The sequence below is a fragment of the Meles meles genome, chromosome 2, assembly GCF_922984935.1.
Source record: "Meles meles chromosome 2, mMelMel3.1 paternal haplotype, whole genome shotgun sequence".
NCBI classification, from domain to species: Eukaryota; Metazoa; Chordata; class Mammalia; order Carnivora; family Mustelidae; genus Meles; species Meles meles.
The window spans coordinates 33823837-33838805 of record NC_060067.1 but is presented as its reverse complement, the minus strand read 5'-3'; the positions used below and the strand labels follow the sequence as shown (position 1 = coordinate 33838805).

Here is a 14969-nt window from a genome sequence, read left to right as displayed (position 1 = left end):
AAACTTTATGCATGAATCATTGTGATTCTCTAATGAAATATTAACTTACACCTTACTTTAATACTTATTTTCTAGGCCTATTGTATTTTAGCGGGATCATTAGCATCTGAAGGAGGTATGTACTGTTACAGTATCTCTTTATTCTTAATTTAGTAATATATATTCAGCAGTCCATTTTTATAAATTGCTAAATTCCACTGATTAAAGAAAAACTATGGAAATAGGAATCTACTTTGAGGGAGTAAATTCTTTGTATAATGTACTATGTTATTCCTCTAATGGATGTGGGCAAGGAAAAAGCTGTTATTTTGCTCTTGAGTATCTTTTTTTTTTTTTTTAAAGATTTTATTTATTTATTTGACAGACAGAGATCACAAGTAGGCAGAGAGGCAGGCAGAGAGAGAGGAGGAAGCAGGCTCCCTGCTGAGCAGAGAGCCGGATGTGGGGCTCCATCCCAGGACCCTGGGATCATGACCTGAGCTGAAGGCAGAGGCTTTAACCCACTGAGCCACCCAGGTGCCCCTGCTCTTGAGTATCTTAATCATAACCCTCAGAACATTTGGAATGGAGCCTAAAAACATACCTATATATTGAATTTTTAAAAATCATGTTTTAATGGGGCACCTGGGTGACTCATTCAGTTAAGCAGTTGCCTTCGGCTCAGGTCATGATCTCAGGATCCTGAGATTGAGCCCTGCATTGGGCTCCCTGCTCTGTGGGGAGTCTGCTTCTCTCTCTCCCTCTGCCTGTCCCCTGGTTTGTGTTCTGTTTCTCTTTCTTGCTCACTCTTGCTCTCTCACAAATAAATAAAATTTTTTAAAAAATAAATAAAAATCAGGTTTTAGTAGTGTTAATCATGGAAAGCTGTCTCTTTGCAATAAAATATTTCCAGGTTTCTGCAGGTTTCAGCTGTAGCAGGTTTTATGACAGAGAAGTACTACATCATGGGGCGCCTGGGTGGCTCAGTGGTTTAAGCCGCTGCCTTCGGCTCAGGTCATGATCTCAGGGTCCTGGGATCGAGTCCCACATCGGGCTCTCTGCTCAGCAGGGAGCCTGCTTCCCTCTCACTCTCTCTGACTACCTCTCTGCCTACTTATGATCTCTCTCTGTCAAGTAAATAAATAAAATCTTTAAAAAAAAAAAAAAAAGTACTACATCATGTAGGAAACTGCCTGATTCATTGCTGTATTCATAGTGTGCTTACTTCCCATACATTGTCATTTCCAATGTTGTGTTCCCTTCATCTTTGACAGTGTGTAAAATGGTGATAACACCACTGTCTCAAAAGGTCGGAAGGATCAAAAGTGTGCTTAGTGTGGTACCTGCCAACCAGTGCTGTCCAATAAATTAAGGTCATTAAGGTGGTGGTAATGATATTTAAATTATTATGGTTTAGAAATACGGGATTTCTTTTGTTTTGATGATAATTGGAGTCTTGATAATGACTAGTTAGTGCAGAACTTTCCTTTATTGACAACCCTGGCATTAAAAGCATTGTACCTATTTATTTTGAGATGCCGTCTTTAAAATTTGGAGGCATGCAGTTTTTTTTCTAACGGATATGAATGCTTTTCTTTCAGCAACACTTCTTGTTGCTGTAAATGAACTTCGTAGGAGTGCTCGGGCCAAAGGAATGTCATTTTATAAATATGGTATGTATGTTAGAAGCCAGGTGCCTTACTTCATCTCCTTTATTTTCTAAAATTGCCCAGTACTATTGCTTTTCCCTTATAGGGGAGTACAAAATATATCTTGATGTCTTCTCTGTGTGGCTCTTATATATCATCTCTTTTAAAAAGAGAAATGTAATGGGATATGAACATGAATACTTTATATTTGGATTTTAACTGAAGTGAACTACAGTTTTTCTATATATCATTTATAACCAGAGAAAGTAATTTGACTTTAAATTTCAGTTACTGTCAAACATTTAAACCAATAAATTATGTTTACATTGAATAGGGTTTTTAAAATCAGGATCTCATACATTTTTTATCTTAATTTATATCTTAATTTTAGATAGATACTTATTAAAATGTTACATGATAGTATCAAATTAGGAATTCAGAAAGTTTCTTTTCTTGTCTCTACCCAAATGATTAAGTAATGGAAAGTCGTGACCCTAGTACGAATGTTATATTACTGGAGGATACTGCAGCGGTCTTGGGAGTGACAATAGCAGCTACATGCATGGGCCTTACTTCTATAACAGGTAAATATTTCTTAAGTTACAGGTGATTTATTTGTACTACTTAAATAATTCTCTAATATGTGTGTATTTTCTTTTATATCATTGAATAATTTTAAGCCAATAGATTGTTCAATTCTAATTCCATGCTGACCCCATATTTATATAAGACAGATAAGATGGTAAAAGTCTTCAGAGTTCTCTCTGAGAAATTTTCTTAGTTTGAAATAAAGAAGGCTGTTGTTAGAGCATTTCTCTATGTGCTAAACCTTTGCCTTAATAAATTATGCAGCTACTCTGAGCCTAATTAGTATTGATAATATTTGGCCTAGTGACCTTGAAGGTTTATTAATATATGGGAGAGAACTTTAATAATCCCTAAAAGTGTAAATAAATACAGATTGTAGCTCTTCTTCACTTGTCTTCCACTGTTAGTGCCAATAATAACTGCTGTTGCTTTCCTGTTTCCCGGACTCTCTAGTTGATTTTATTCTCATTTTGGTAGCTAGTTACTTTGCAGAACAGTTCAGTATAGGCCAGTGAGAAGACAGAGAAATCATTTTTATGTTCTAAAACAAAAGAACCATGTGATATGAAAAGACTCCATTTCTTGGAATGGAACTTCTTCCATGCTTATCCGTTTGTCTTTGCACATTTGAAGTAATTGTAGGTGATGAGCTTCCACAGTTCTGCATGTTTCTTAAAATATCTGAAATATGAATGAGTCTTATTCATTTTGAATGTACATCTCAAGACTAAACCAGCATTCTCTGATATTCACTGTGATCCAGAATATTTCTAAAAGTTCTGACTGTTTTTCTGGTTGACCTTACCATTTTAGACATTTCTTAGACAGATTATTACCTAGCAAAATTTTAGGCTTAAGGAACATGTCACTTGATGAATAAGTCATCTATTAATAGATTATTTTCCTTTGCATAATAATAAAAGTAGTCAAATCAGGATTTTCCAAGATGGCGGAGAAGTAGCAGCCTGAGACTACATCAGGTAGCAGGAGATCAGCTCGATAGCTTATCTAAACATTGCAAACACCTAAAATCCAACGGGAGAGCGAAGAGAAGAAGAACAGCAACTCTAGAAACAGAAAATCAACCACTTTCTGAAAGAACCTGTTTTTATCCCCTTTCTCCCCCCCACAATTTGGGGTCTCTTCTCATTTGGTTACAGCGCATTTTTCCGGGGTCTTTGCCACCCTTTTAGTAGTTTATTTGCTCCTTCATATCCTCTTATCTGGACAAAATGACAAGGCGGAAAAAATCACCACAAACAAAAGAACAAGAGACAATACCGAAGGCTAGGGACCTAATCAACACAGACATTGGTAATATGTCAGATCAAGAGTTCAGAATGATGATTCTGAACATTCTAGCCAGGCTCGAAAAAGGCATGGAAGATATTAGAGAAACCCTCTCTGGAGATATTAAAGCCCTTTCTGGAGAAATTAAAGAACTAAAATCTAACCAAGTTGAAATCAAAAAAGCTATTAATGAGGTGCAATCAAAAATGGAGGCTCTCACTGCTAGGATAAATGAGGCAGAAGAAAGAATTAGTGATATAGAAGACCAAATGACAGAGAATAAGGAAGCCGAGCAAAAGAGGGACAAACAGCTACTGGACCATGAGGGGAGAATTCGAGAGATAAGTGACACCATAAGACGAAACAACATTAGAATAATTGGGATTCCAGAAGAAGAAGAAACAGAGAGGGGAGCAGAAGGTCTATTGGAGAGAATCATTGGAGAGAATTTCCCTAATATGGCAAAGGGAACAAGCATTAAAATCCAGGAGATGCAGAGAACCCCCCTCAAAGTCAACAAGAATAGGTCCACACCCCGTCACCTAATAGTAAAATTTACAAGTCTTAGTGACAAAGAGAAAATCCTGAAAGCAGCCCGAGAAAAGAAGTCTGTAACATACAATGGTAAAAATATTAGATTGGTGGCAGACTTATCCACAGAGACCTGGCAGGCCAGGAAGAGCTGGCATGATATATTCAGAGCACTCAACGAGAAAAACATGCAGCCAAGAATACTCTATCCAGCTAGGCTATCATTGAAAATAGAAGGAGAGATCAAAAGCTTCCAGGACAAACAAAAACTGAAAGAATTTGCAAACACCAAACCAGCTCTACAGGAAATATTGAAAGGGGTCCTCTAAGCAAAGAGAGAGCCTAAAAGTAGTAGATCAGAAAGGTACAGAGACAATATACAGTAACAGTCACCTTACAAGCTAATAATGGCACTAAATTCATATCTCTCAATAGTTACCCTGAATGTTAATGGGCTAAATGCCCCAATCAAAAGACACAGGGTATCAGAATGGATAAAAAAACAAAACCCATCAGTATGTTGCCTACAAGAAACTCATTTTAGACGCGAAGACACCTCCAGATTTAAAGTGAGGGGGTGGAAAACAATTTACCATGCTAATGGGCATCAGAAGAAAGCTGGGGTGGCAATCCTTATATCAGATCAATTAGATTTCAAGCCAAAGACTATAATAAGAGATGAGGAAGGACACTATATCCTACTCAAAGGGTCTGTCCAACAAGATCTAACAGTTTTAAATATCTATGCCCCTAACGTGGGAGCAGCCAACTATATCAACCAATTAATAACAAAATCAAAGAAACACATCAATAATAATACAATAATAGTAGGGGACTTGAACACTCCCCTCACTGAAATGGACAGATCATCCAAGCAAAAGATCAACAAGGAAATAAAGGCCTTAAATGACACACTGGACCAGATGGACATCACAGATATATTCAGAACATTTCATCCCAAAGCAACAGAATACACATTCTTCTCTAGTGCACATGGAACCTTCTCCAGAATAGATCACATCCTGGGTCACAAATCAAGTCTCAACCGGTATCAAAAGATTAGGATCATTCCCTGCATATTTTCAGACCACAATGCTCTGAAGCTAGAACTCAATCACAAGAGGAAAGCTGGAAAGAACCCAAATACATGGAGACTAAACAGCATCCTTCTAAAGAATGAATGGGTCAACCAGGAAATTAAAGAAGAATTGAAAAAATTCATGGAAACAAATGATAATGAAAACACAACAGTTCAAAATCTGTGGGACACAGCAAAGGCAGTCCTGAGAGGAAAATATATAGCGGTACAAGCCTTTCTCAAGAAACAAGAAAGGTCTCAAGTACACAACCTAACCCTACACGTAAAGGAGCTGGAGAAAGAACAAGAAAGAAACCCTAAACCCAGCAGGAGAAGAGAAATCATAAAGATCAGAGCAGAAATCAATGAAATAGAAACCAAAAAAACAATAGAAAAAATCAATGAAACTAGGAGCTGGTTCTTTGAAAGAATCAATAAGATTGATAAACCCCTGGCCAGACTCATCCAAAAGAAAAGAGAAAGGACCCAAATAAATAAAATCATGAATGAAAGAGGAGAGATCACAACTAACACCAAAGAAATACAGACAATTATAAGAACATACTATGAGCAACTCTACGCCAACAAATTTGACAATCTGGAAGAAATGGATGTATTCCTAGAGACATATAAACTACCACAACTGAACCAGGAAGAAATAGAAAACCTGAACAGGCCCATAACCAGTAAGGAGATTGAAACAGTCATCAAAAATCTCCAAACAAACAAAAGCCCTGGGCCAGACGGCTTCCCAGGGGAATTCTACCAAACATTTAAAGAAGAACTAATTCCTATTCTCCTGAAACTGTTCCAAAAAATAGAAATGGAAGGAAAACTTCCAAACTCATTTTATGAGGCCAGCATCACCTTGATCCCAAAACCAGACAAGGATCCCACCAAAAAAGAGAACTACAGACCAATATCCTTGATGAACACAGACGCAAAAATTCTCGCCAAAATACTAGCCAATAGGATTCAACAGTACATTAAAAGGATTATTCACCACGATCAAGTGGGATTTATTCCAGGGCTGCAGGGTTGGTTCAACATCCGCAAATCAATCAATGTGATAGAACACATTAATAAAAGAAAGAACAAGAACCATATGATACTCTCAATAGATGCTGAAAAAGCATTTGACAAAGTACAGCATCCCTTCCTGATCAAAACTCTTCAAAGTGTAGGGATAGAGGGCACATACCTCAATATTATCAAAGCCATCTATGAAAAACCCACCGCAAATATCATTCTCAATGGAGAAAAACTGAAAGCTTTTCCGTTAAGGTCAGGGACACGGCAGGGATGTCCATTATCACCACTGCTATTCAACATAGTACTAGAAGTCCTAGCCTCAGCAATCAGACAACAAAAAGAAATTAAAGGCATCCAAATTGGTAAAGAAGAAGTCAAACTATCACTCTTCGCAGATGATAGGATACTATATGTGGAAAACCCAAAAGACTCCACTCCAAAACTGCTAGAACTTGTACAGGAATTCAGTAAAGTGTCAGGTTATAAAATCAATGCACAGAAATCAGTTGCATTTCTGTACACCAACAACAAGACTGAAGAAAGAGAAATTAAGGAGTCAATCCCATTTACAATTGTACCCAAAACTATAAGATACCTAGGAATAAACCTAACCAAAGAGACTAAGAATCTATACACAGAAAATTATAAAGTACTCATGAAAGAAATTGAGGAAGACACAAAAAAATGGAAAAATGTTCCATGCTCCTGGATTGGAAGAATAAATATTGTGAAAATGTCTATGCTACCTAAAGCAATCTACACATTTAATGCAATCCCTATCAAAATCCCATCCATTTTTTTCAAAGAAATGGAACAAATAATCCTAAAATTTATATGGAACCAGAAAAGACCTCGAATAGCCAAAGGAATATTGAAAAAGAAAGCCAACGTTGGTGGCATCACAATTCCGGACTTCAAGCTCTGTTACAAAGCTGTCATCATCAAGACAGCATGGTACTGGCACAAAAACAGACACATAGATCAGTGGAACAGAATAGAGAGCCCAGAAATCGACCCTCAACTCTATGGTCAACTAATCTTTGACAAAGCAGGAAAGAATGTCCAATGGAAAAAAGACAGCCTCTTCAATAAATGGTGCTGGGAAAATTGGACAGCCACATGCAGAAAAATGAAATTGGACCACTTCCTTACACCACACACGAAAATAGAGTCCAAATGGATGAAGGACCTCAATGTGAGAAAGGAATCCATCAAAATCCTTGAGGAGAATGCAGGCAGCAACCTCTTCAACCTCAGCCGTAGCAACATCTTCCTAGGAACAACGGCAAAGGCAAGGGAAGCGAGGGCAAAAATGAACTATTGGGATTTCATCAAGATCAAAAGCTTTTGCACAGCAAAGGAAACAGTTAACAAAACCAAAAGACAACTGACAGAATGGGAGAAGATATTTGCAAACGACATATCAGATAAAGGGCTAGTATCCAAAATCTATAAGGAACTTAGCAAACTCAACACCCAAAGAACAAACAATCCAATCAAGAAATGGGCAGAGGACATGAACAGACATTTCTGCAAAGAAGACATCCAGATGGCCAACAGACACATGAAAAAGTGCTCCACGTCACTCGGCATCAGGGAAATACAAATCAAAACCACAATGAGATATCACCTCACACCAGTCAGAATGGCTAAAATTAACAAGTCAGGAAATGACAGATGCTGGAGAGGATGTGGAGAAAGGGGAACCCTCCTCCACTGTTGGTGGGAATGCAAGCTGGTGCAACCACTCTGGAAAACAGCATGGAGGTTCCTCAAAATGTTGAAAATAGAACTACCCTATGACCCAGCAATTGCACTACTGGGTATTTACCCTAAAGATACAAACATAGTGATCCGAAGGGGCACGTGTATCTGAATGTTTATAGCAGCAATGTCTACAATAGCCAAACTATGGAAAGAACCTAGATGTCCATCAACAGATGAATGGATAAAGAAGAAGTGGTATATATACACAATGGAATACTATGCAGCCATCAAAAGAAATGAAATCTTGCCATTTGCGACGACGTGGATGGAACTAGAGCGTATCATGCTTAGTGAAATAAGTCAATCGGAGAAAGACAACTATCATATGATCTCCCTGATATGAGGACATGGAGAAGCAACATGGGGGGTAGGGGGATAGGAGAAGAATAAATGAAACAAGATGGGATTGGGAGGGAGACAAACCATAAATGACTCTTAATCTCACAAAACAAACTGGGGGTTGCTGGGGGGAGGTGGGATTGGGAGAGGGGGAGGGGGCTATGGACATTGGGGAGGGGAGGCGAACCATAAGAGACTATGGACTCTGAAAAACAACCTGAGGGTTTTGAAGGGTCAGGGGTGGGAGGTTGGGGCAACCTGAGGGTTTTGAAGGGTCAGGGGTGGGAGGTTGGGGGAACAGGTGGTGGGTAATGGGGAGGGCACGTTTTGCATGGAGCACTGGGTGTTGTGCAAAAAGAATGAATACTGTTACGCTGAAAAAATAAATAAAATGGAAAAAAAAAAAGTAGTCAAATCAAACTTAAATAAATTTTTGTTTTGAGAGTTTTACATTGTTTTAATTAGTTAAATTAATTCATTTAAATTAAATAACATACCAAGAAATAAATATTTTCCAACTAATATTTCTGTTTTCTGCAGGATTATTTATACATGTATATTTTAAAATAATAATTAGGGAAATTTGGATTTTTAAAGAATAGTATTTGATTTTGAACTTTGTAATTATAAGCCTCCTGGTGGATTATATTTTACAAATGGATCTTTTTTTTTCTTTTTTTTTAGTTTTTAATTTTTTATTAACATATAATGTATTATTAGCCCCAGGAGTGCAGATCTGTGAATCAGTTTACACACTTCACAGCTCTCACCATAGCACATACCTTCCCCAAGGTCCATAACCCAATCACCCTCTCCCTACCCCCCTCCCTTCAGCAACCCTCTGTTTGTTTGTAAGATTAAGAGTCTCTTATGGTTTGTCTCCCTCCAGATCCCATCTTGTTTCCTTTTTTCCTTCCCTACCCCCCAAACCCCCAATGTTGCCTCTCAAATTCCTCATATCTGGGACATCATATGATAATTGTCTTTCTCTGATTGACTTATTTCGCTCAGCATAACACTCTCTAGTCAAATGGATCATTTTTAATACCTTAGCACAGATTAGTCATTTTACTTTTTCAGTGTTATATTCTGACTAAGTGTTAGTAAAACTAGTATGTAGATTGACTTCTTTTTTTAGTAAAATGTATGTTTTATCAGGCATTAGAGAGTTAAATTTAGTACTGACATTTGATCTTTGGGATAAAAAGAATTATAAAGCCTTGTATGTAAAATCTATTATAAAAATTTTAAATATATTTATGGATGTCTGTTTTGTAAATACTAACCTGCACATTCATAGGTTCTGGGAGAGAATTAAGACCTACCAATGTAAGGCAAAGTTTAGAATCACCTGGAGGGCTTGGGAAGACAAAGAATGTTGGTCCCAACTCTGGACTTTCTGATTCAGAAAGTCTTAGGTGGGGCCTAAGAAGTTCATTTTTAGCAAGTTCTCAAGCGATGCTGCCGCTGCTGCTGGTAAAGAACTGTACTTTGAGAACCACTGCTCTAAGGTGCCTGCAGCATGCAATGAATTAACTTTTCCCCTTTGTATCTGGAATGCTACTAGCTATGTATCATCCTTGGTTAAGTGAAAAGAGAGATCCGTATCATTTTTTGTATGGCTTCATTCTCTCACAGAGAAGAATAAGAGACAAAAAGTGGTCATTTTTTTCAGCTGCTGATCTCACAGTGTTGTCAGCATGGGACAGGAAGAGTGCTACTGATACATTAAAAAGAAATGGATTTTGTTATATTAGTAATATGTATATGATGTCTCTAAAATCTCTGAACCCTCACTCATGTAATGACCATATGCAAGAATTAGATCTGAAATAATTAAACCACATAATACTCCTATGTATTGTAAAGCATATTGTAGCGTCCCCATTTTGTAGTATAGTAAACTTATTAGGAGAAAGTCATTAAAGGAATTAAGAATGTATCTCAGGTCCTTTGTTTTACTAATTCTGGTTCTTTACTGACTAAAGCTGATTGAAAAAATAGAAAATGGGAATTTACTGACTTCTCCTGTGCTTTATTTAGGTAATCCTCTTTATGACAGCCTAGGTTCTTTGGGTGTAGGCACGTTATTAGGCATGGTCTCAGCATTCCTCATCTACACCAACACGGAAGCGCTCTTAGGGCGATCCATCCAGCCAGAACAAGTACAACGGCTTACTGAACTCCTGGAGAACGACCCATCAGTAAGGTCAGCTTATTCCAGTGATGCTGCTAAGGTTTCCAAAACATACTCAAAAATAGAAATGCTTGGTTTTTAAATACTTCCGGAAGAGTTTGTGGCTCCCTAACTTTTAGATAGAACTTTTTAATCTATGACTTTTCAGACTTGTAACCTTAAAAGAAAATAAGTGAAGACATTTAGGAAACTCCCTGTTTTCTTTTAAATTCTGTATATCTTTAACTTTTAAAATAAGGAACCGTTAGATGATGTAGTGGGAACAGAAGTTTGCAAGCGATTGTCTCCTTAATGCAGAACCACTGACATGGAACCTTCGTATTTACTCTTGCCTTGTATTTGTATTATAATTACAAATTGCTATATTAAATTTAAGAAGATTTTTATTCAACGGGGAGGTGATTACCAAATTGAATATAAGTTATACTCCTTTTGAAAACAGATGTTTTGTTTTAGCTCATTTTACAAGTTTTTCCTTACAATCTTTATCTTTTAAATGATGTAAAAATGAAGAACTGAAGGAGCATCTGGCTGGCTTAGTCAGTAGAGCATGCAGCTCTTGATCTCAGAGTCGTAAGTTCAAGCCCCGTGTTGGGGGTAAAAAAAAAAAAATGAAGAACTGAAGACTTAGGAGATAATCAGAATCAGAGTTCTAATTAGTACTTTATAGGAAATTCAAGTTTCAGGGTGACATGGAGGGAATAAACCTTTAAAATCCCAGTATTCTATTAGCTACATATGTGTTAAACTTTAAAAAGAATGTATTTTTCTTCTGTGTTATAACCAGATTTTTTTTTTTTAAGATTGTTTATCTGAGAGAGAGAAAACAGAAATTGGGGAAGAGCAGAGGGAAAGAATGTCAAGCAGACTCCCCTCTAAGCATAGAGCCCAGATACGGGGCTTGATCCCACAACCATGAGATCATGACTTGAGCCAAAATCAAGAGTTGGACAATTAACAGACTTGAGCCACCCAGGCACCCCTTAAAACCAGAATCTTTAAATCTTCGAAGAATGACCTGTATATCCGAATCAGTAAAACAAATGACTAAAATAATATTAGATTTATATTCTAAGCCCTATATTTTTAATCTGGAAAAGTAGTTTACCTTGCTAGATTAGACTAGAAGTTGAGTATTCTTAGAAGTAGTATTAGGCTTAGTACTTGATTAATCCATGTTAATATCCTTTTCCTTATAATATCTTTGATTTTGGTATCAAGGTAATACTGACATTAGAGAATAAGTTGGGAAATGTTCTCTCCTCTAATGTTTTTTTTAGAAAAGTTTATGCAGAGTTGGTATTATTTCTTCTTTTAAAAAGTGTGGTACAAGTCACCAGTAGTACCATCTGGGCATGGGCTCTTCTGTGTGGGTAGTTTTTTTTCTAACTTATTCTACCTATTTACTTGTTACAGGTCCAGTCAAATTGTCTGTTTTCTTCTCAAGTCAGTTTCAGTAGTTAGTGTCTTTCTAGGAATTTGTGCATTAGTTCTAAATTATCTAATTTTTGGCATACAACCATTCATAATTTTCCTTTGTAAGCTTTTTATTTCTTTAGGGTTGGTAGTAATGTCTCCTCTTTCATTTTTTTTTATTTTAAAGATTTTATTTACTTGACAGAGATCACAAGTAGGCAGAGAGGCAGGCAGAGAGAGAAGGGGGAAGCAGGCTCCCCACTGAGCAGAGAGCCCGACACGAGGCTCAATCCCAGGTCCCCAAGATCATGACCTGAGCCGAAGGCAGAGGCTTAACCCACTGAGCCACCCAGACGCCCCTTCTCTTTCATTTTTGACTCTAGTAATTTGGGTCTTCCTTTTTTTCTTGGCCAGTCTAGCTAAAGGCTTGTCAATTTTGTTGACCTTTCCAGAAAACCAGCTTTTAATTTTATTTCTCTATTTCTTGAATTTCTGCTCTAATCTACATTATTTCCTTTCTTCTGCTTGCTTTAGTTTTGTTTGCTCTGTTTTCCAGTGTCTCAAGATGAGTTTTAAGTTTATCATTTGATATCTATCTTCTTTTTTAAAAATTTGGGTTTTTAGGGGTACCTGGGTGGTTCAGTGGGTTAAGCCTCTGCCTTCAGCTCAGGGTCCTGGGATCGAGCCCCGCATTGGGCTCTCTGCTCAGCAGGGAGCCTGCTTCCCCGGCTCTCTGCCTGCCTCTCTGCCTACTTGTGATCTCTCTCTCTGTCAAATAAATAAATAAAATCTTTACAAAAAATAGGCTTTTACAGTTATGAATTTCCCTCTGAGGATTACTTTACACTGAATTAGTCAAATAATGAAATTTGTAATATTTTGTTAGGATTGAGGTAGATATGCTTTTTAAAAATGAAAATATTATATAGCTTCTTGCCTATCTGGACAAGTTTTGATTCATTGGGTATATATAACCTTCTAAGTATTAAATCATTTGTACTTTAATTGTTGATAAATATGCTTTTTTTTTTCTGTCTAAAGAATTTTAGACTCACTACTTACTGTTGCTCAGGATCACTCAGAAATTAGGGTCAAATGTTTTGAGTATTTGGAGTCTCATTTAGGCACGTTTTCCTATAGCTTTCTATAGCCCCAGGATTCAGAGTGTTTTGTTATTTTATATATCCCATAAAGAAAAGATGTTAATAGTGGTTATCATAGAAAGAAAAGAATTTCTCAACAGTTTTCTTTTTTTCTTTCTTTTTTAAAAAAAATATTTTATTTATTTATTTATTTGACAGACAGAGATCACAAGTAGTCAGAGAGGCAGGCAGAGAGAGAGGAAGAAGCAGGCTCCCTGGTTAGCAGGGAGCCCGATGCGGGGCTCGATCCCAGGACCCTGAGATCATGACCTGAGCCGAAGGCAAAGGCTTTAACCCACTGAGCCACCCAGGTGCCCCTCAGCAGTTTTCTAAGGATGATTCATTACTGAGGGCTAGGGCAGAAGGGGTGAAAAGTAGTTACAACACTAGAACATTTCTGGGAGGCAGAGTAGTGTAATGGAGCACCGGGTTTGGGTGTCTGAAGATCTGGAGGTGAGTCCTGCCTCTGCTGTTAACTAGCTAAATTACCTTCGGCAAGTCACTTAGGCCCCTCTAGGACTGTTTTATAATCTGTAAGGTAAATTTATCTACTTCCCTGAATTCCATTCATTAAATGCCTGCCGTGTAGTTGCTACCATATTAAACATTGTGTGTATGTGTTGGCTCATTATTCCCCATATCAGGTCTAATTAGGTAGTCATTCATTCTAATAGAGTACTTCACAATTGTATGAAGATTTCTAAAGAAGCTTTTAAGAAAAGGAATTATGAGACAAAATTACAACATTGTAGAAAAGCAATTTAGAGTTAAATCCACAATCTATGTAATTCATGTAAACACAGGCCATAGAATAATATTTTTTAAGTTTGCGTCTTTGTATGGCATTACGCAAAAATAGCTAAATGGACGTTTGGGAATTTATAGATGGCACTTAATGGTGAATACTCTGAAAGCCATCTTGGTCCATTTTATCACTGATGAAAAAAATAAGAATTCTCTACTTTGTGCCATTAAAATGTATATGTGTGCATATATAAATTTGTATACATTGTTATTCATTGCAGGGCAATTCATGATGTTAAAGCCACAGATCTGGGATTAGGGAAAGTAAGATTTAAGGCAGAAGTGGATTTTGATGGACGAGTTGTTACAAGATCGTATTTGGAAAAACAAGATTTTGACCAAATGCTACAGGTAAGTTTTATGTATTTATTGTTTTCTTGTATAGTCAAAGGTTAGAAAAATTACTTTTTAAGTAAATAAAATAAAACTTACAGGTCTTAAAGTTACCTCCACTTTCAACTTCTTAGGGTTCCAAAATCTGACAGCCATTTTATTTGCTCTAGAGTGGGTCAGAGGAGACAGCAGCGGAGCAAAGTACTATTCAAGTGCCTGTCATGGGCTAGGCGTTTTATATGTGTTCTCTAGTATACTCTCAACAACTCTGTGAGGTAAAGAAAAATAATACTCGGTTTTATATGTAGTCAAATTAAGACACAGAAGGATTAAGTAACTTGTCTAAAATTGCAGAGCCATAATATGGAGTCAGATGTGAATGTAGAGCTCTGTGATTCTACAACCCATGCTTTTATATTAAGAATTAAATTTAAAAGAGAATTGAGGGGCGCCTGGGTGGCTCAGTGGGTTAAGCCGCTGCCTTCGGCTCAGGTCATGATCTCAGGGTCCTGGGATCGAGTCCCGCATCGGGCTCTCTGCTCAGCGGCCAGCCTGCTTCCCTCTCTCTCTCTCTCTGCCTGCCTCTCTGTCTACTTGTGATCTCTCTCTGTCAAATAAATAAATAAAATCTTTAAAAAAAAAAAAAAAAAAGAATTGAGAGGGTAATATAATGAACAGTGCAAAGTTCATTATATATTACCACTTGCCATTATCAAATCTCACCATTTTACTCTACTGTATTTGGTTAGGATCTTAAAAAAAAAGAAATTGTTACAAAAACAGGTGAAGACCTTGTTTTCTCCTTCTAGATCCCATTCTTCTTC

At 37.2% G+C, this 14969-nt stretch overlaps 1 protein-coding gene across 4 annotated transcripts in view; it reads left to right on the top strand.

Annotated features, from left to right (window-relative positions):
* The window catches only part of SLC30A9 (solute carrier family 30 member 9), a 98534-nt gene that overhangs the window by 68993 nt on the left and 14572 nt on the right, over window positions 1-14969 (top strand). For all 4 annotated transcript variants that reach the window (XM_045997503.1, XM_045997502.1, XM_045997501.1 and 1 more), the window contains 5 exons: window positions 76-115; window positions 1581-1652; window positions 2105-2212; window positions 10297-10462; window positions 14034-14163. In XM_045997503.1, coding sequence (XP_045853459.1) covers window positions 76-115; window positions 1581-1652; window positions 2105-2212; window positions 10297-10462; window positions 14034-14163 — 516 coding nt within the window. The remainder of the gene's footprint in view (window positions 1-75; window positions 116-1580; window positions 1653-2104; window positions 2213-10296; window positions 10463-14033; window positions 14164-14969) is intronic.